The sequence below is a fragment of the Vanacampus margaritifer genome, chromosome 16, assembly GCF_051991255.1.
Source record: "Vanacampus margaritifer isolate UIUO_Vmar chromosome 16, RoL_Vmar_1.0, whole genome shotgun sequence".
Lineage (NCBI taxonomy): Eukaryota > Metazoa > Chordata > Actinopteri > Syngnathiformes > Syngnathidae > Vanacampus > Vanacampus margaritifer.
The window spans coordinates 14113132-14135125 of record NC_135447.1 but is presented as its reverse complement, the minus strand read 5'-3'; the positions used below and the strand labels follow the sequence as shown (position 1 = coordinate 14135125).

The window sequence follows — 21994 nt, the reverse complement described above, 5'->3', positions numbered from 1 at the left end:
GCACTCATTTTGACACCCCCAATATAAATACAAAATAACAGTAGACCTAGAACAGAACGTTGTGGGACCCCTTGGGAGAATCACGAGTCTCTTGTGCAAGATGCCACGATCAACAGTATCACAAGCCTTCAACAAGTCAATAAAAAGTGCAGTACAATATATATATATTTTACATTCCAGACCTTCAATAATGTCATTAAGTACCATCATAGCAGCAGTTATTGTGCCATATCCTTTTCATTGGCATCACCCTCACTGAAAGTAATTCTCACGAGGACACACAAATAAGTTAATACTTAAGTTGCAAAAGTTTGATGTGAACTGAAGGCATGTGTGCACAAATTTCATAATGATTAGACATTGCCCCTGTCTGGTGCTCCAGTTTGGGGGAGGAGCCACATTCATCAGAATAAATGTTTGGGTTTGTATTACTCCTTGTTACATCTCGTTCCGTGCGGCACAAAATGACATCAAATACAGGTACGGCATTTAAAATACTGTATTTGACCATGTTGTTGTGTTTTTTTCAGCAGCAGTCTTTTATGTCATCCTGGTTGCAAATGTTTCTTTGAATATTTTGATGCCTTGTCTTGTGCTCTCTGGGCTTCCTTTCTACTGACTATTTGAGTGTTTGAATGGGTAACAACATCCAGACTCTTAATATATTTTAACCTTAAAACTATATTTCTCCACCCTGTGACAATTATTAGGAAAGTGAGTCTTACTTTAATGCATACAGTACGCCTAAAGGTTTATGATGGGAAAAGCAAACAGTGAACCATTAGTAGCAACAAATAGTTTTTGCTCTACTCCAGGCAAAAAGTGAATTTGCATGGCGTCATGCAGTATGTGAAGAATTTCATGTTGGCAAATTGTACTACAGTACTCACTGTGTTACATTTATCTTATCAACTGGCAAAGAACAAGGAACATTGAGGCACTTAGTGTAATTTGTTAATGTAACACAATGTGATATAGACAAAATGCTATCAAAAGCAGTGAGACGTTACAGCATATGGATAGTTATTTAACCCATTGTTTGAAGGGTTAAAGTTCATGAGCAACAAGACAATTATTTAAAATTGAATATGTTTTCTCTTACATGATTGATAACAGAAAATGACTGCATACATTATTTGATCATTTTGGAGGATATGCAGTAAAAAGCCTTTAATTAGTGATTCCAAAGGCAACAATTGATACTGACTCAGAATGAACAATAATGAATCAATAACAGAGTTAACTGGATTCCACCCCCCCCCCCCAAAAAAAAAAAACTTCTTGCCATGCATAGAGAACAGCACAAGTATTTTATTTGAAGTGTTTTATTGTGCAAACTACTGCTTCAATTCTATTGGCCAGTAGATTACAGATAGTACACTCTGTTCTAGGAAAGCCGACCCTCCTTGAAAAAGAGCAAAGATTAAGATAATACACAGGAAGTTCAGTTGCTCACTTTAAGTCTCCAAAACACTGTTTAATGCCGATGCCTCAGTTAGTGACTAGAACATTCACAGAGCTCGAAATTCAAATTGTTATACTTCTCTGTCATTTATCAGTCTGTGTTTTAAGATGGATGTTTCGCAAATAAGAAACGTTTGCAATACTGTATTCACTTAACTGCATGCTGCTAAAACTAGACACTTGATCTTCTCTGTTTTCCCAAAACTTTGTGGTCATTAAATTTAGGACAAAGTAACTCTTGCTTTTTGATCTAATTCTTTCCATCTATTTGTTTATCTCCCCACGTTTTTTTAACCAACTTTGTGAACAGAGAACAGCTACAGCATGAACATCAAGCCTCCCAAAGAAACACGGTACTGTACATAATGAATAAACAACAATGTTAGATATGTGAACGTTAGCTTGTGATGCTAGCACGCTTATTAAAAGTATGCTACTTCACAGGGTTTTAGATTTTTGTGTGTGCTTTTGCTCAGCGCAGCATTTCAAATATTGGAACACTGTAATCTTTAATACAGAGTGGGACCAAGATAAGACTTGTTGTGTTCAGAGATAACGGTTTTATTGTGGCAATGAGGTTAACGTGATCCTATATTTAATGCTAGTGACATTCAAATCATCGGAAGCAAATGTCATAAAATTCACAATTTACAATTCAGTAATATATACCTGATACATTTGAACTGCACATACGCACCTTAATTACATGTTCAACTAAAGTGGTCTGGTCGCTCATCTGTCTGTGAAGGAGATTTACATTTAATCCGAAAGAGGGAATTGACAACCCACTGATGGTCATGACAGAAGGTACATTCATTCTCAGCAGCTTCAAATCATCCACTGTAGGCAACTGCATTGAATTACAATTCTATCTTCACTCCCAGAGTCGACACCCAGACCGCGTCTCTGTGTGCTGAGAAAGGAGGAAGGGGAGGCCTATGGCTTTCATCTAAGAGTGGAATGGGTGAAACAAGGTCACATTATCAGAAAAGTCGTTTCTGGGGGGATTGCGCAGCGCTGTGGACTTGAAGATGGGGACAGGCTTCTTGAAGTCAACAACGTCTATGTAGAGGATGCTCCTCATCAGGAGGTAAACCGGTTGCGTTTTCCCTTTATTTTGTCTAGATTTCCTTTTACATCAGGTAGAAGGCTCTTTTGAGTGTCATAGTGTAGTCGTTTTGAATCAGGTGTCCAGGAGAATAAAGCTAAGTGGACATCACTTATGCTTAATGGTTCTGGATGGGGAAGCATATGAGAAGGAAATCGCCACGGGGCACGACCTCCGCAATCTTGTCAAAGCATATAAGGGTGAGGACTTAAAACCACCGAGACTGTGTCACATGACCAGGGATCCTGTCTTGGGTCTGGGCATCAACTTCACACCTGTTGGAGGTAACGCCAGTTTTAACGCACACGTTTAATGTTTGAGACCAAAGACTGCGCGGGATTTTTCAGTTTTTTCCATTTGCCATGTAGCTGAAAAAGGTTGCTTCTGTGTCAACCTGGTGCGTGGAGGGGTAGCTGAAAAGGCGGGCGTACTTAAGGGGGATCGCCTGCTTTGGATGAATGGAGCCGGGGTTTCAGGACTCACACACTCCGCACTTGGCAAAATGGTATGAACAGCTGCTTAATACATAACGATCAAGGTCCACAATGATTTGGACAATGATGAAATATATACGGTAAGTACAGTATGAGTACTTCCTTCTTGAAAATGATTTGCTAGGACTTTACTTCAGCCACCTCCCTTTCTGCTTGTTTGTGGGATTTCCTGCCTTCCCTTTTGTCCTCACTAAGCAATCATGCTCTCTTTAGTTAAGATCGTGTCGCTGACTTGGCCAATGAGGAAGGACGTGCATTTGTCAATGAGAAGTTTGTTACTGAGAAACACTGTTAGATCAGTTTTGTAGCATTAGACTTAACATGTTCTATCATTCTGATACACGTTGACCTTAATTTTAACTGATTGCAAATCTGACTGCAGTTTCTTTCTTTTTTGGGGGAATTTTGGATTCTTGACTTACTGATATTTTTCTTCAAGAATCGATCCACAAGAAAATAATTCTGTGGTGGTTAATAATATTAATTTTATCAGGCATTTTCAAATTTAGTCACCGTTTTAGTCCAGTTTCAATCACGCTTGTTAATTTTTATTATACCTCTTTGACTGCCAGACGTTTTCAGAAAAGGGATGCCGTGGGTGCCAGCCGATTTAAGCATTTTGACTGATCTTTCAAGGTCCACAGAAAATTATGTGTTTGGACTATGGAAACACACATACTACCAAATAAAAGATTGGACTGTCATCTTTCATCAGAAAAAAATGTTTGTTTCTACCTTATTCCGTTTTTGTGTAATCAACAATAGAAAATGGTTAGTTTCACCTCTGTTTTGAAACAAACGTCTTTTAACGTCTTTGGCACTCCTCCATAGGATTTTACTAAACGTTATTTAACGTTTTTGGTACTTACCAGTAGTCAACTCCATCCCGTTTTTATTTTGTCAACTTTTAGTCGACTATAAATCTAACATTTTAGTCTTTATTTTAGTCCAAGAAAACATTATTTTTAGTCAACAAAAACTCTCAAAGTTTTAGTCAGGAGAATCATTTTAGCTCCGTATATTATTTTCTCAGCAGATAGTGTTGAACATTTTGAATCTAAAACTATTTCACATAAAATTTTCTCTCATCTTTTTGATGAAAAACAACTTCACACACAATGACAGTATATCAACAAGTGGCTATTATGGCTCCATGCTACGAGCTAGTAAATCAGCCAGCATTAGTTAGCGGTTGGATTAACATTATTGTTGGAACGTTAGAACCGTTGGATTAATGTTACGTTATAATGATAATTTACTCCATTTTTTTTAACCTTTCACCGTGAATCCACTGCCTGTTTGTCCCATGTGTTTGTGCATGATGCTGTCTCTTTAACTGCAGATTTGAAAGGGGGTGTGTCACTATGTTCATGAACTAAAATGTCCTTAGATTTTAGTCCAGTTTTTACATTTTCGTCTTGTCAACAAAAATGCATATAACCTACTGATTTAGTCCCATGTTGTTTATTAATGAGGGTTTTAGTCTAGTCTAGTCTAGTTACAGTCAGGTGAAAAATGTGGGTTGACGAAATAATTTTTGTTTAGTTTTCATTGATGAAATTAACTCTAGTGGTTAAGACAAAGAAATTGAAAAGCGTTACTATACAATTATTTCTGGACCTTTGCAATTTTGTTGTAGATGAAAACATGTGACAATGACATCACCATCCTAGTGATCGACAGTGAGAGTGAGAAGAAGTACACTCGACTACGGATGCCCATACTCCCTGCTATGGCAATTCCACACAATCTGCCCTATAGATTGAGAAAACTAGATTTGGATTTGACACCTGAGGGCTACGGTTTCTTCCTTCGCTTTGAGAGGGCCCCTTCAGGTCGTACAGGTGAGGGCTGAAAAAGTGCGCTCAACACACATTTTTGGTCTTTCATTTTTTCTTCATACGCGACAGCTCATGTGCTGCGTAAGGTGGACACTGGCAGTCCGGCAGAGAGGGCTGGCATGCGAGATGGCGATGTGCTGCTGGAGGTGAATGGAGAGGACGTGGAGTTGTTGCAACATGATGAGATTGTGACGAGAGTGAGAGAGAGTGGTCCACATATCTCACTTAGGACAATTACCCCACAGGGCCATGAGTTTTACACACAGGTTGGTGTCGCTTTGTGTTCAGTTTTTGTGTGTGTGTGTGTGTGTGTGTGTGTGTGTGCTTAAAACCCTGGAGAACCCACGGGGTGCCAAATTTGGCCCCTATAAATTCTGCTACTCAAATAACAAATACCTTTTTTTTTTTTTTTACAAATTTAACTTCAAAAGTCCAGAGTGCCACTTCTGACCCCTGCATGGGGCCATCTAGTGGATGAATATTGCACTTACATGAGCCAGAGTGGTGGTGTTTTGTTGAGCTGGAAATCAATCCAAACAAAACCATCTTCTCAGCAAACCATCAGATGGTAAAATTGTGTTTTTTTTGTTAATCTACTTCATATCATGTTGCAGAATGCCTAGGAGTATGTTTTATATATATATTTTGATAAATTAGCAACTCTGAGCTAGTTAAAAAAAAGGGTTAAAATTGAAAAAAACTTATATTTTGGTGTTCAGTGAACTTATAGCAGTCATTTAATGTATAATTCATAATTTTCCAAAGAAGAAAAGGCTTCTTGGGTTCTTCAGGGTTAATACAACCAAAATAAGTGTGAATTTCAGATGGGAATGGCAGTGGAGCTCTATATTTGGTCTAATGTTCTTGCAGTTAGGGCTGTCACCGCTCCTCTTCTGTGAAGATGATGCTATTCAAATGGAAAGCAGTGAACCAGTCCGTGGATCAGAACTTTGCCTACAAACTGATATAGTAGATTCATCTCAGTCCAGACCCAGCTTCAACCATGGCTATACACCACAGTGTCCCGGGACCTTCATCAACCAAGTAGGGTTGAAATATCACTTTTTAATTAGACTCTGCATGAAGATAACATTTGTTCTGTCTTATTCAGGTGGCCCCAGGGAACCCAGGGAAGAAAGCAGGACTAATAATAGGTGATATAGTGAGGGAAGTCAATGGAGAAAATGTGGGGGACCGATACCTGGAAGATGTCATTATGCTTGTGAAAGAAGGAGGGCCATGTCTTTCCTTACTCGTCAAGGATAAGGAGGACTACGACAACTCGAAACAGAAACTTTCTATTACCACCAGTGAGGTGACAAAATTTCAGACTTGTAAAAATTGAACGAAAATAGGCATTCTACACTCGTTAAGTATGCAGTGTGACATTTACCTTACAATCTGGCTCATTCTCAACAGGGATGAAGAAACAGAAGTTTCACACTTGTGAACGGACTTAATAGCCATGACAACACTCCATGCTGTCTGTGTACCTTCTGATGCAATTTCAAACTGTTTAAACTCCATTTTCTAACACTGTTAAAATGAACTGGATGACCCATTTGAATGGCTTGCAATCATGTACAGTGACCTTGAGTTTCCTGAAAGGCACTTTCATTCAAATGTATTATTACAGTATGATTATCATATAAATATTTTCTCAATTGTAATGTGTCAATGGATATGTGTATGCATTAAAAGATGACCATCTTTGTAAACTTGTGCTCATAATCTACAGAGTAACAGCATGCAAGTTGAAACATCATACTTAACCAGTACAAACATTAATATACACTAAACAAGTTATTTATATTTGGCAGGATGTTCAAATTTAACAGAATGTTATCAAATATCGTCTACCTGGCCCATGCGATCTACTGTTTGACCTGTGACTTGAAGCCATTGCCATTATTTACAAAGGATGTAGCGCCATCTATTGTTAGGCAGGAGGTTGGCAGGCCTTAGGGACAAGTGGTCCTACAATGACTGATGGTGATCACTTTCATGACTTGAAGAAAAGAATGAAAACAAAAATATTTTTCAATAATTTTTGTTTGTTTGCTCCCTCCCACCATCATTTCATGTTCGGTTTTTGTGGAAAACATATATTTAATCTTTTATCCTTTAAAAATAAAAATAAAAAATATATATATATATATATTTTGGGGGGTTAATCTATTATTTCATTTAAAGTCGTGTTTTTTAATGTATTGAACCTTTGCAGGAAAAATGTTGACGGTAAAACGTGTTCAAATGCTGTCAATTTGATCATCAATAACACATTGTTATCCCTCGGTTTGAGGGTTTAGTGTTTGAATGGGACAACTTTTGCATCAATAGAAGGTTTGTCATCAAAGACAACTTGCTTATCTGATGAAGCCTCAAGAGGCCCGTCGAGAAAAGGGCACAGCTGAAAGGAAGACCCACATTTTGAAATATTGCATTCCATCAGTTCGAAAAGAAGTTGCTCCTGCTGCTCGTACGTTACCTCATAACGGGCCAAGAACCCTTCTGGTATATCAGTCAAAAGGCCTCCCACCGCTTGAATAGTACCCTGACTGTTAGTAGTATAAGCTTCTCCAAATACCCCAATTCCCATGTTAATCTTATGGGTAGGTACTCCCGCCTTATTCCAGAAATTCACTGCAGAAGCCTAGCGTATGGGAGAAATGGTTCGGGCCAAGAAAACACAGATGGTGGTCAAACCAATAAAACATGAGTATAAATGGACCTGTGCTGTTACTTACCGCCTTTGCGAATGAGTCATCTGGAGTAGAGAAAAAGCAAAATTATAGTAAAAGAAAATAGCAAAATAACTTAAATGATGAATTCAGTCACGGCCACTACAATATGATGACAACGGGCAACTTTACTTACAGCGGATCTGAAATCAGGTTGACCTCCAAAAGGGTTTTCAGATGTGGATTACTGTTGGACCAAACATGTTTCCTTGTTTATTAGTGAACATACGTGATGCGCAGGGATGAAGAGACAAATTTGCATGCTTGAGGTCTGACCTGTTCTTCAGCTCCATGAAGAGTAGAAATTTATTTTTGTCACTAGAGCTAGGGGAAATTCTAAAACTTGGATCAATGTTGACAAAACTGAAGATCAGATGGGTACACAGGTTTGGTTTGCTGTCACCAATCTCGAAATGTCCAATCCCCATTCATTGAACTGAGACGCTGTTATAGACACACACCACTTTTTCGGTCGAAGCTGAATGATTAGAAAAATCACATGGCATTTAAATAATGAATAACAATGACAGTGACTTTGCAAGTTTGATCAGTTAGAACTACAAACCATTGCAATACATAAACTTACCCAACCAATCAGTGGTCGGACAGAGACCTGCAAATATCAGAAATGTTCAAACTTCAAATGCAACTTGACATTAACTGTTCAAAAACATAATTTGTGCACAGTACCTGCAAGAAGAATGATCTTGTGCATCTTGTTGCTATAAAGTTACAAAAAGATTAATGAAAGTTAGCCGCATGCAAGATTTGTCTTTGACTTGCCTAGAATACATCAAATAGTTAAAAGTGACCTTTTTTTTATTCTTTGTGGGAAAGATTTAATCAGTGACCAAAGGACATCTGGAATGGTGGGAGAACAAAAAGGTGTCATCATGATTGTTATATTCTTTATAATTGTTATTATAAGTCAAGACATTTCGAGCTTTGACATCGATGGAAGCAGCATGGAAATACAACTGACATTAGATAGACAATTAAAATGTGATAGCATACATCCGAAATCCATATTAATGGACAAATAAACATATGTTTACTGTTTCACTTATATAGTTGAAGAAGGCGTGGCATTTAGGTGGAGCTGTCATTCTTTTAAGAAACTTAGGCTCTTTACGTCATTATGTGTTCATTATCAAAATTGATTATAATTGGCCAAACGTGAAGAGGCAAAAAACAGCCTGAGAACTGTGTGTTCTAACCCTGATTAAAGCTCACATTAACTGTAAATTGGCTTTTGGAAAGTAATTTTAAATTTGGCTGAAGGGTTGCATGGACCAAGTAGACATTTCTGTTACTTTACACGTCGCCAGTTACCGGTAAAGCGGTCAGTTATTACAGTTCAGGTTGTGGCTCGTTCATTATTGTGTTGTTTGTTTGTTGTTTCTTAACCAGTCCTGTTTGGCTTCTTGGTCACGCAGTATGATGCATTTTTACTGAACTCAACTCAAACCAAGTAATCTTCATTTATAGAGTACTTTCCACTTGATGGAAAATGTATATATGTTATCTCATTTAAACACATTTAACCTGTGCATTTAATATTAAGTGTTTACTTATTTAACAAATATAGTGTAGTAAGACAAATAAAATAGTATTTAGAATGTTGTTTTATATTTTAGACAAGAGAAGACTGTGTTTTGGAAATTCCCCAACTAGGTGGGGAACAGTGGGTCAACTGTCCACGTGTGGAATTCCCTTGTGAAAACCTGTAAAACTTGGGGAGGGGGCTCAATTCACCATGTGTAGAATTATTTTTTGAAAGAGTGTAAAACTTGTAAAGCTTGTAAAACATATTCTGTTTGAGAGAAAATAAAATGAGAGGAGAGGGGCCCTTTTGGTCAAGAGCGTTTGAGGCTGATGCCAAAAGACCTCTTTCTCATTTTCGAAATGAAAACATTGGACTCTCAGTCTGTGTTCTTATCCTTGTTATCCTTGTCTTATGAGCAGATTTATGCTTTAAAAGGAACCCCGACTGTAATAACAAGTTTGCTCTGTATTATTTATTTGGTTGTTACTAACACAACTCTGAAATACATTTTTCAAAAATAATTTCCAGTTTGATACATTTTGTAGAAATGTTATATGTATCTACACCGCCATTATTATTTATTACACATTCAGTGCGTAGTGACAGAATAGCGGCTGTCGCTCTGCCGAGCAATGTGAAACGTCTATAAAGAAAGCAAGGTAAGCCTCTGTAGTGTTCTGATAGATATTATAACATTTTTAATACTTCATTTTATTTTATTAACCATTGTTACACATTATTAACATTTTAATTCTTTATATTAACCTTGTCGAAATGTTTTGTGGACGTGGATAGCAGGTGGTGTTGATTTCGGTATAATTTGACCTTAAGCTGGGACATAATATTTAGTCTAAAAAAGTTCCTTCTCAGCGTTTTGTGCGAAAACATATTTAGTCCTTGAACAGAATTTGTCCCTGAACATACACCCACCTGACCTTGTTTACGCCATCTGCTCACGGAAAAGTACCAAGAGTATGTTTAGTCTATAAATGAAAAGGAGGAGGTCTTCTTTCAACTATAAGAAGACACTGTACACGCGGAAGAGACACATTTTGATGATCTGAATCCCACCTGTTTAAGTGATGAATTAGAGGCTGTTATCTGTCCAGAGATCTCTGAAAGATTAAAATCATTTTTGCAAAGGTGTTTTTTCTTACATTAAATCTATCTTCATTTTTGGAACACGCAAAGAGGACAAATTACATTCATTCCTCAACAGTTCCTAAAGGGCCGATCTGGTAAGTGACGAGAGCACGGCGTGGGGGAGGGTGACTCTCCCGATCGCATGTTGTTTTTTTAGGAATGCAACAAGGCTTACCTTGGTTTCTTTATTGACCTTTCACATTGCTCGGCAGAGAGCCAGCCGCTATTCTACATCATTACAAACTGAATGCGTTGCGACGTTAATAACAATGGTGGCGTACCTCCAAATAAAAAATGCCAAATGTATTAAACTGGAAATGTTTTTTGAAAAATGAATCTCATAGTTATGACAGTAACAACCAAATAAATCCTATAGAGCAAACTTTTCATTACAGTCGGGGTTTCTTTTAACCCTGACACCACCATTGGAACAGAGTGCTGTACATAAGACTGAACATAAAATGTAATACTGTACATTAAGAAATAATATAACAAATAAATATAATTGTAAATGTAATTTTCTAAATGAAAAATTGATAGATTATGGGCTTTGGGCTTTCACTTGCAATGTGATTTTCCACCTACAACGTACTCACAGTGCGCCAAACTGTCTCTTCAGTCACCTAGGAGCAACTGGGGGTTGATTATATTGCTCAAGGGCACTTCAACATGGTCACAAGGGCTGAGGATCAAACCCACAACCTCTGGTTTGGGAAATGATCACTCTACCACTGAGCCATGCCGCTCCCGTCATAGGTTAGATTCATGCACTCCAAAATGGTTGCAACATGGAGACAAACCATCTGCAACCAGATGTGGGCACTTCTATTTCTTGTCTCGTCCCTGTCGACGATGGATGCCCACATTTTCAGAGTGCTTTATGACGTGAAGCCTGAAAATGTACACAGATCGTGTATTTTTTCGAGGCTTTGCGTCATAACACATTCGCTAAAAATGTGGGCATCCATCATTGATGGAAACAAACGAGAGACTGACATGCCCACCTTTGTACAACGATAAACAAACACAAACGATTTGACGACAAAAGCTCTGTGCCACCGCCTTCAAATGTCATTCTAAAACCACAAATTCATTAATGTAGCAGTAGCTTATTACATAATTATGAAGGGCATAATCAGAAAACACACTCAGTATTTAATTGTGCGGTAACCTTTCACTTCTTGGGACAAACGAGTGTTCACTTCCTTATATTATAAGTCAACATGTTTAGAATTGTTAGTGTATAAGAACTATAGAAAATGGAAGTCGTAAAGTCAAATTTTATTTTCAATGTTAGTTTAGTGAATATTATTGGGCTACCTTGTGGCATGTTAATTTTAGATTTTATTATAGTTTTTGTTTTTTGTTTAAAGTGCATGGATATAGTTTTTCTTATTGCGTTCTAATTTTATCATACAAAATAAATGAATCAATGCTAATTATAAAGTACAATATGACACAACAACAAAATTATTGAAAAAAAACTAGAACATTTATTGTGCAGATCTCAAAAGAGTCAAAATCCAATTCACATGCATCAGTTTCCGGGTGACACAACGAGGCTGTTTTTGGACTCAGACGCAGAGGAAGAGGTGGAGGGTAAAGCAGCTTTTAATTATCAAAACAAAAGCTCTTCGATGAGAGGGAGAAAATAAAGACTATACAAACATTAACTGAAAGCGCTCCAAAAGGGAGGAAGTTCAAAACTACATTCAAAAACAAAAATCACTCTATGACTAAACAAAACTAAGCTATACAAAATTACAAACAAAGGTTCTCTCACGAGACAAGGCAATAAAGGCAACAAGGCAATTGGGTATCAAGGCTGTGGTCTATGGCATGCTTCAGTGGCTCAAACGAAAACACTTCGGCACAAGACAGGGAAAACGCAGACTATTTAACACATCCTCGAGGGTAATGAGGAACAGGTGGAAACAATCAGGGATCAGGGTTGACACAGACACCACACGAGGAAGGGCAAGTGACCTGAAACGAGAGGAGTCAGACTTTTCACAATAAAACAGGAAATGACAAGACAAGGGGAACACACAAGGAAAACATGACAGGGAGTAAACAAAACATGACACCGGGGGCCCTGTTACATTAAATATGGCTGACGTGCTCGCGATTACAAATAACTGATTGATTGGTTTTATTAAACATATAAACATAATCACATTACAAGTATAAAATATAAGTTGATGTGAAAAAAATGAAAAACAATAATAGGAAGAAAGACAAAAAATCATCAGCAATTTGGCAGTTTACATGTTTAAAACGGAGTAGGAAGAAGTTGAAAACTAGTCCTACCACTTGTGTTTTAACTTATTTCAATAGATGCAATAATAATATTTCAATGAAAGAAAATGTTTAAGCCTGTTCGTGAAAGTGCTATACGAATAAAGATTGATTGATTTTTTGTTGTTGTTGACTTCCTCTTTATTAGTAAGTTTCAAGCTTACACTCTCCATAGTGTCTAATCTATTGCTTCATTATTAAATGCATAACCAACATTAAGTTAATCGCACAATAAAATACACGTCCGCGTAGGAACATTAGATGACACACACATAGTTCCGCTTTATCCAAACGAAGTAAGTCCGTGCTTCTGCCGTGTACCGACAAGAACTGCACTTCTGGAGCGAGTGGGAAACCGTCTACTTTATTTAGTGTGGTGAGTGACATGAATATAACGTATTTTATTGACCGTTTAAAGTAAAAAGCGGAAATTACGTCTATTTCTGCCATGATGGTGTCTGTCCTTCACCCCCATACTGTACATCGGGTTATTTCCAACGCCATGTACAGTATACGGGGGGTAACTCTGTGTATCAATTGGCCGAATTGGCAATCAATTCTTCGAGGCGATTCGCTAACTTCACCAGTATGATCCAGATCCAGTATGCTAAGTGTCTGAGAAGTCACATTCAAACAGACTGAGTTCGCTCGTCGCCTGAGTCTGAGCGTTGACAGCACATCACAAGCCATCAGGCAACTTGTTCAAGGAGCCAAGGTATACCTGACAGCAAAAATGTTGCAGCCTGACAAGCTTCCCTGCTCTTCTCAACGAGAAAGTTTGTCGATTGTGTCGAGGGACCAGACAAAAGTCTGCACAAGACCAAGTCAGCAAGCAGAGAAGATAAGGGCAGAAGAGGAGCAGAGTAGGAGTGCCCGCCTTTTTCAAGCGCAAAGAAAAGAAAGAAGCATTAATGAAATAATTTATAGCACTAAATAAATAACTTTATAGCACTACTGAAATCATTTACCGGGAGAACAATATTCTGATGTTAGAAGTTGTTTTTTCCCCCCATTTATCCATCTTCAATAATGTTTCTATTGCAACTAAGTACTGTACTGAAATGAACAGCTGTTTGTCAAAACAAATAAAATAATGCACAGCACTTTTTTTTTTTTACACTTTTATTACATTTTGTTCCACAAAAACACCTGATTAAAACATTGAATAACATGCAGAATGATGATCTTCAGCTACAGGTGGCCACACAAACTATAAATGTATAATCTGAATTACCATATGATCCAGTGGCCGATTGCTAACACCCCATTACTGAAAAAAAGATTCTTGCCGTGATCAACGAGTGCAATTTAATAAAAAAAATAAAAAAATTCCTTTATGATTTGTCCCCCATTGTAGGGATAATGCCACTATGCAATAACAATGAAAATAACTACTGATTAGATAATGAATCTTTATCTCCATTATAGCTCCAATTAAGTACTGTAAATTCACCCACCACACACAGAGATACCAAAGTCATTGAGTCTTTTTCCTGACAAGGAAGTAAGACCACGCTGTTTTGAACTCATGAAACATGAATCATAATGATGCCTCTGGATTACTTGTGGTAATGAGCCGGAACTAGTTTATCATGCAGATAGTGGATGACAGGAAATTTGTGGTCATGATTGCAGCTTATGTGATTGAAGTCATCCAGGTCCAGGGACAGGACAAAGGCTCCTCCAAGTTTGTGGTTTTGAATGTATTGAACCTTTACAGCCAAGGGGAAAAAAATGTTAACTGTAAATCATGTGTTGTAATTTTATCAACGTGGTGCTAAACACTTTGTTGTCCCTCAGTTTGAGGGTTTTGTGTGTGACTGAATTGGACTACCTTTGTATCAATAGAAGGTATGTCATCAAAGACAACCTTCGTAGTTGAAGCCTCATCAATTCTTTGCAGGAAGTAACACACCTGAAAAGAAGACCCACATTTTAAAATATTGCATTCCCACCGGTTCTAACAGAAGCTGCTTGCGTTGCTCATATTTTTACCTCATAACGGGCCCAGAACCCTTTTGGTAAATCACGCAAATGGCCTGCCACCGTTTGAATGTTACCGTGACTGTCAGTGGTGTAGGCTTCTCCAAATACCCCAATTCCCAAGTTAATCTTATCGGTAGGCACTCCCGCCGTTTTCCAGTAGTTCACCGCAGAAGCCTAACGTGTACGAGAGAAATGGTTAGAGCTAAGAAAACATAGTCAATAAAACATGATCAATTTTGCAATACTTGTGGTTTGTACTGGTTGTTACTTACCGCCTTATTGAATGATTCTTCTGGAGGATAGTAAGATGGTCGGCCTTTCAGAAAGATTATTTCAATATCTGACGTCATCACATTGAAGAAGTCTATGTCCCTGATAAAACAAAAGAAATGTTACTGCTTGGCAAAAGATGAAAAGGGTACGTTGGGAAAATCGTTTCAAAATACTTTACTTTGCAAGATGTTTGACGTCGTAGCTATGAGAAATAACTGATGGCTCAGCAGAGACGCTCGCAGTGAGCAGTAGTTTCTCAAATCCACTATGGGCCGCCTCCTTGTAAAAGGCTTCTTGGAATTCCTATACAAACAGAAAGGGTTTGTGAAGTGGACAAGAAGTGTAGGATATGCTTTATCTTTTGTGTCCTCAGTAGAATTTCAGGATCATACCTTGATGAGCTTTGTGAAATCATTCTTGACTCCCGGTAATTTCTTTGTGTTATCCAGCCACAAGATGTTGATCCCATCAAACATATAATCAGGGTTTCTTAAATAGGAGATTGCAGAGTTGATGAAAGTCGCTCTATGTTCTTGTGTGGCTATCAGTTTTGGGAATCTGTTGAACACAAGGAAAAGTATTGTGTTGAAACAACAAAAGACAGGATGCAGCTTTCTATATCGTCTTGCAATTATATTATACAGTATGAGGACATTGGGCACCTTTACTTACAGCGGATTTGAAATCAGGTTGACCTCCAAAATGGTTTTCAGATATGGGTTACTGTTGGACCAGACATGTTTACATGCATAATTAGTGAACAAACGTAATATGCAGGTAAGACAAATTTACAAGCTCGAGGTCCGACCTGTGCTTCAGCTTCTTGAAGAGTGGAAACTTCTTTTTGTCACCAGAGCTAAGGGAAATTTCTAATTTTGAATCGGTGCAGACAAAACTATAGATCAGATGGGTACACAGGTTTGGTTGGATGTCATCAATCTTGAAACGTGCAATCCCCCATCGTTGGTGCGAGATGCTGTCATAGACACACACCAGTCTTTCGCTCGAAGCTGATTGGTTGGAAAAATCACATGGCATTTAAATAGCTAATAATAATAACAGTGACTTTGCAAATTTGCTCACTGGATCCACAAACCATTGCAATGCATAGACTTACCCAACCAAGCAGTGGTCAGACAGAGACCTGCAAATTGACATATCAGAAATGTTCAAACTTCAAATGCAACTTGTTAATCTGCCATGAACTGTTAAAAAAAAACATTCGTTCACCTTACCTGCAAAAAGAATGATCTTGTGCATCCTGTTTCTATAAAGTTGCAAAAAGTAATGAAAGTTAGTTGAGTGCAAGATTTAACGTTAACTTGCCTTTAGAATAGATCAACTAGTTGAGTTAAGATGTTTTACCTTTTGATTTTTGTGGGAAAGATATAATCAGTGACCAAAGAACATCTGGAATGGTTGGAGAGAGAAAAAAAGAGTGGATGGGGGTTATCGAGAGCACAATTCCTTTCACCAATCAATTTCCTATAGCACTACATTAGGGTCACAGATGAACTTGGTTCAATTTCAGCTAATTTTGACTGAGAGGCGATTTACTGGTCACCACATATAGACTAACATTCTATTATTTTTTTACACATTAAAAATTAGAATTTTGCTTAATAGCTATTTCACATTACTGAATAAATTAAGTAAAAAGTTTCTCATCATTGTTAACCTCTATATAATTGTTATTAGCCAAGACATTTCAAGCTTGGACACACATGGAAATACAACAACTAACATTAGAAAGACCAAATGTTTTAGCATGCATTTTAAACCCATAATAATGGAGAAATAAACATTTTTACTTACCAACACAAAGACAGCTTTGATTGCCTCTCTTTGCTGATGAGTAAGTGATGAAGAGATGGTCTCACTTATATAGTTGAAGTCAAGGTGTGGCATTTAGGTGGATTGGTCATTCTTTCAAGAAACTAAAAGTTATTTGGCCTTTAACATTATGCGTCATTATTGAACAGTTTTTTGCAAAGTCACTTGGAATTCGATTGAGGGTTTGCATAAAGCATTTCACAATACTTGTGTTACCTTTCACGTCATCAGGTAATGGTAAAGTGGTCAATTATTACAGTTTAGGTTAGGCTTTATTACCGTTTATGTTTTTGTCAGTCCTGTTTGGCTTCTTGGCCAATTATGATGCATCTGTGCTGAACGCAACTCAACCCAAGTTCACGTCATTACTTTAAAACAACAACCACCGTAACAAAGTGCTGTGCATAAAACGAAAGTAAAACAGACTGTACATAAAGTAATAAAACAACACAAAAATATAATGTTTTCTCAATAAAATGTACAAGATTCATTCATTCCAGACAGTTCTGAGGTCGGATCCTCTACAAAAGACTTGCTGTGATGATTAGCTTTGGGCCTCAGACACTGGCCTTGGTTAAATTATAGACAAATCTGATATCGACGATCTACTCTCCACATTTGTTTAAAAAGAACACAATGAAGCCTTAACTTGTCTTGACTTTTGATTGCAACATCGCCCAATGTATTCATTTCTTTGCTGTAAAGAGTGTTTTGTAAAGTCAAGACAGCTACAGTACAATTTGGACATTGTATCAAACATTTTCACATCTGAGCACCAATGATTTGCTTTTTTAAGACTTATGTAGACTGCACAACAATTTATTGGTAACGGACTTGAGCTTTAGAACTGGATGGCTGTAGTCAAATCCTAAGGTGAAAAATGAAATTGCAAAAAGTTCATGAAGAGATTCATAGCCATCTGTGAACCCTTTGGAATGACCTGCATTTCTCTATAAATGAGCCATAAAAATGTGACCTGACTATCATCCAAGTCACAGCAATTGACAGTTTTATTGAACTAATATCGCACAAACAATGGATGTAATAATTGAGTTGCTTTTGGCAGCAAAACTAAATGTTACTTTTTGTTACAGATCAGACCTGCACAACGGTCAGGAAGAGATTCCTCTTTATAAGACTGACTGTTCAGCAATATTCTTGGGATGTCTTGTGTGAATTGCTTTCTTGAGGTCATGCCACAGCATCTAAATTGGGTTGAGGTCAAGAATCTGACAGAATCCGCAAAATATCTTGATAAACTTGACAAATCATTTGTATTGTCCATGGTGGCAACACATCCATGTTCTGAATTAGCCCCAAACCACGATGCCCCGTACTCCACAGTTGTGACGAGGTTTTGATAGTGATGATTAGACCTTGGTTCAGCCCGTGATGAGCGGTTTGTACACACGTGTCAACCGATGGCATCATATTTTTAACATTAGCTCCACTGAGTTATTTCATTTGACTGGTTTCTTGTCCAAATTCCCAAAGCAGTGATTAAAAGCAGATATTTAATGCTATTCCTTTTTTTTTTTCTTCTGGAGAGCTCAGTATTGTTCATTCGGTAAATTGACCGATTTGACATGTCATCATCATTGCTCTCCTTTTTTTCCCCTTGTAATATTTAATGCTATTCCACTGATTTTAATCCTTGGTTTTTCATATTGTCTTTAAGAAACTGAGTAGGGTATTAGATTAATTAAAAGAATAGATTCATGCGCTCTAAATTGGTTGCAACGTGGAGCCAAACCATCTGCACAACAATAAACAAACTGATTGATTTAAGATGATTCATCTATAGCAAAAAAAACTCTGCGCCACCGCCTTCAACTGTCCTCTTAAAACCACAGATGAATTAACGTAGCAGTAGCTCATTAAATAATTATGAAGGGCATTAACAGAAAACACACCCAGTATTTTGTGAGGTAACCTTTCACTGCTTCAGACAAGCGAATGTTCACTTCCTTATGTTGTAAGTAAAGATTTTTTTTTGGTATTGTTGAAGTGTAGTACACTCGTCTAACTTGGGTGACTGAATGGGTTCAGGTCCTGGTCAGTGACAGTGTGAATGATCAGTCAGTGTCTATATGTGCCTTGTGAATGACTGGCATCTAGTGAGGTTATGGTCCACCATATCTTCTAAATAATCCATAAATCCCAAAGTCCGGAGGGACAGGCGCCAGCAACAAACAACACTGAACAGTAAGAACTATAAAAAATGGATAAAAATCAGTAAAGTCAAGCTTTATTTTCACTGGTAGAGTAGTGAACAGGGGACTCATTTTCAGCCCAGGAGTTTCAAGGCTCAGACTGGCCCACATAAGTTCACTTTTTTTTCCGAAAGAGAGTATAGTATAGTAAAGGAATCAATATAAAGCTTTTTTTTTTCTGGGGAGCTCAGTATTGTTCATTCGGTAATTTTACCGATTTGACATGTCATCATCATTGCTCTCCTTTTTTTTTTTTGTATGGGGGTGAGTATGTGTATGTGCGTGTGTTCATGTGTGCGTGCGTGCGAGTGTGTGTGTATTCATTAGTTCACCTAAAACCTATTAAAAAATCCCATATCGTTCACCTAAACCGAACACTTCCAGCCAGAGTCGTGAGGCCGTCAGGAGACCCGAGGAAGGACCAAAGAAAATAAAGGAAAGTGAAGTTAGTTCACATTTTAATGAACATAAATAATTTTACCGAGAGTCAGTGCATTAGTGAACTCTGAGTGGGATGGGTACCGAAGATGGCAATCATGGCACGGATTCACATTAAATCAAACGGTGCCATGTTCCGAAGCGCGTCTTAAATTGTGACTGTCCGGGGGGTCGATGTGTTGATAATTTGCTATGGCACACTTGAGCGCAGAAGTGTACACACAACCAGCGTACTGACATCACCCACTCGCGCTAGATTTCATTCACGCTATGCTAAAATTCATTTCCGGGTTTGGGTTAATAAGCAAGCGAGATTTGACCGCCAGCAAGGCGAACGAGAGTGAAGCTTCGCGGTTCCTCGCATGCTTCGCTTGAGGGTGGCGCCCCACACCGGCGTGGACTTCTTGGTGCTGAGGCCGAGCGGCGACTGGGAAGTCCCCGCCATTAGCTCGCCATATGCGGGTAGCACCGTCGCGACGCCTGCCTCTCCTCGGCGCGGACCACACGCGGATATAGCAGATGTCCGTCTTCACCCACCGATTTGAATCATGTTATAAGGTGTGTGGCTTTACCATCGTTACAAAATATTACTCATACCATATTTATAATTTCATGGGTAACGATAAAACTGCAAAATCTTGTGGCCAATCTGTAGCACTAGCAAACATTACGTACTGCGTTGGATACAGTCTACATTGAGTTTTCTCTCGAGTCCCAATTATTCTCTTCATTGTCATTCATGTCCTCTTCCAACTGACATTCTTTGCAAACTTTCACTCCAAGTTGGGATCACAAGAAACCAAAATAACACTAATACAATTATTTATCGTCTGTTCTTGTATTACTGCTTAATTTTGTTCTTTATGTTGTTCATTGTAAAGAACTTAGCTTCTCACTTTGTTATTTGTAATATTAATTTATGGTATTACTTTATTAATGTAATATCTTTATTTTATTTTTTACTCCATCCTCTCTGGCTCATGTGTTCTACATTCATTGTTTTATTATTTGTCAGAAAATCTGACATATAGTAAAACATCATGAATCTGACTTTGATTTTATTTAATAAAAATGACTGTTAAACTGAATGTTATTTTTGTATTCTTATTTTATTGGTAAATAAATGAACATTACCACAAACAACAGAACAAAAGTACCGGAAATTGGTATTGTTCAGTATCGATACCCCAGCATCGACAATTGGAGTCAAATCGGTTCAAATGCGAAAGGTACCCATCCCTACCTGAATGCAGCACATGCTGTTTTTTCAACATCCATCCACAGTCCGATAAATGTAGCAAAGACGTTCACATTTTTGCAAACCGTTTTTTGCCATAAAATTTTGAACATTAAAACTCGCCATCCCTTTGTATTTATTTGACATATCATGACCCATCATGAAATCCACAAAAGCGTCTGCGGCTTTGCACCAATGGCTTGCTCGCTTTTCAACTAATGAAAGAGGTCCAAAAATGCATTCAGTCATGAGCACAGTACTCTGATTAAATTACTTTTGTTGTATTCATTAAATGCAGAATTCAAATACACATGCTCCATCAAAGTAGCCCGTTAGATGAGCCGCTGGGGACGATCAGTATATAACTTCCGGATACAAACCTAAGTGAAGTTCACATTTGAAGTCTCAAATATAGTCCAGATGGATCGCTACCCAAAAAAAAAAAAACCTCCACACTCCGGGACTTGCAGGCATCATCAAAAGCCATGGGTTACAACTCTACGGTGGCTGCACAAGTTTTCAACAGGTAACACATGTATCAGAAGCCTAGAGGGGAGAATCCTCATGCATTGAAAGTGTCTGAAAAAGGCACCTGAGGAATTGACTTAAGCACAAATGAGAGAATATGCCCCTGTGTTGCAAAGGGTATTTAAACTTTCAAGCACAATTGTAGGTAAGTTATGCCTTTAGTCTACTGTATCTAAAGAAGGGTCTAAATAGCAAGATATGGGTCCTTTGACAATGCAATCCATCCAAGAGGGAAAAAAAAAAGACATTGACCAATAGAGGGAGACAGAACATGATAAGGTTGTGTGTCGCATTGTGTGATCATATAAGTGTGTTTGCGTTAATGTATGTCCTCAGTCCCTGTCAGCAAGCAAAAACATGGCAAAGTCTCTTTGCCATGGAGACAACCTCTCTGGTTCCTAACGGGGGCATGAAGCACAGGAGACTGGGGGGGTGAAGGGGATGAAGAGGGCTCCAGCGTCCGGGAGCCTTACATCCTAAATACAGACTCCAAAATAAAGATTATAATTTCTGTTTGCGTCTTTCCCTGCAGCTCTCAATGGGCATCAATTAGCCGGCAGCTTCAATTGAAAAACATTAAACATTATTTTTTTTCTGTTCACCTCGATCATTTGTCTCCATATAAAATACAGAGATACATTTTTTTCGAAATGTACAGTATATGGTTATGTTTCAGAATGAAAAAGAGGGGGATGATGTATTCAGGGTGGTATGTCATTTCCACTTATAGCCCGACATTTCCTGTCCGCTGTTGGTACGATATGATCGGGCTCCAAAATTCAACGCAAGTACAGCATATAAAGTGAAATATTTTCTTCCTAAAACGTGTCCATGTTACCCTCTGAAAAACC

The 21994-nt window shown here is 38.0% G+C and overlaps 2 protein-coding genes and 1 long non-coding RNA gene across 4 annotated transcripts; 1 reads left to right on the top strand and 2 right to left on the bottom strand.

Annotated features, from left to right (window-relative positions):
• Positions 1–394: 394 nt before the first annotated feature.
• On the top strand, positions 395–6625 carry nherf4b (NHERF family PDZ scaffold protein 4b). Of its 2 annotated transcripts, XM_077547507.1 has the most exons (11): positions 395–480; positions 1775–1817; positions 2213–2271; positions 2349–2554; positions 2652–2856; positions 2941–3077; positions 4706–4910; positions 4977–5173; positions 5778–5951; positions 6019–6222; positions 6327–6625. In XM_077547507.1, exons 1-11 carry the CDS (start codon positions 414–416, stop codon positions 6330–6332), a joined length of 1503 nt encoding a protein of 500 aa, XP_077403633.1. In that variant the 5' UTR covers positions 395–413; the 3' UTR covers positions 6333–6625. The 2 variants fall into 2 exon arrangements, with proteins under 2 accessions (XP_077403633.1, XP_077403632.1); XM_077547506.1 differs by having other exon boundaries at positions 6019–6625.
• Positions 6626–7461: 836 nt separating this feature from the next.
• Positions 7462–7836, bottom strand: LOC144035848 (uncharacterized). Its single transcript, XR_013288519.1, has 3 exons — positions 7785–7836; positions 7655–7674; positions 7462–7560 (listed from the first exon to the last, which is right to left on the bottom strand). It is a non-coding gene; the product is annotated as an uncharacterized LOC144035848 (long non-coding RNA).
• A 5944-nt stretch (positions 7837–13780) lies between these two features.
• On the bottom strand, positions 13781–17426 carry LOC144036404 (chitotriosidase-1-like). Its single transcript, XM_077547011.1, has 11 exons — positions 16260–17426; positions 16130–16161; positions 16012–16038; positions 15703–15904; positions 15567–15617; positions 15287–15452; positions 15073–15197; positions 14894–14993; positions 14631–14795; positions 14470–14550; positions 13781–14347 (listed from the first exon to the last, which is right to left on the bottom strand). Exons 2-11 carry the CDS (start codon positions 16152–16154, stop codon positions 14195–14197), a joined length of 1095 nt encoding a protein of 364 aa, XP_077403137.1. The 5' UTR covers positions 16155–16161; positions 16260–17426; the 3' UTR covers positions 13781–14194.
• Positions 17427–21994: the final 4568 nt, after the last annotated feature.

Coding starts and splice junctions, on each gene's coding strand:
- nherf4b (XM_077547506.1), top strand. CDS start 414: ATGTTTGGGTTTGTATTACTCCTTGTTACATCTCGTTCCGTGCGGCAC. Junction 2,272..2,348: donor ACTGATGGTCATGACAGAAG/GTACATTCATTC, acceptor CTTCACTCCCAG/AGTCGACACCCAGACCGCGT. Junction 5,952..6,018: donor CCGGGACCTTCATCAACCAA/GTAGGGTTGAAA, acceptor TGTCTTATTCAG/GTGGCCCCAGGGAACCCAGG.
- LOC144036404 (XM_077547011.1), bottom strand. CDS start 16,154: ATGCACAAGATCATTCTTTTTGCAG. Junction 14,551..14,630: donor GGTTCTGGGCCCGTTATGAG/GTAAAAATATGA, acceptor TCTTCTTTTCAG/GTGTGTTACTTCCTGCAAAG. Junction 14,348..14,469: donor TACCTTCTATTGATACAAAG/GTAGTCCAATTC, acceptor TTGGCTGTAAAG/GTTCAATACATTCAAAACCA.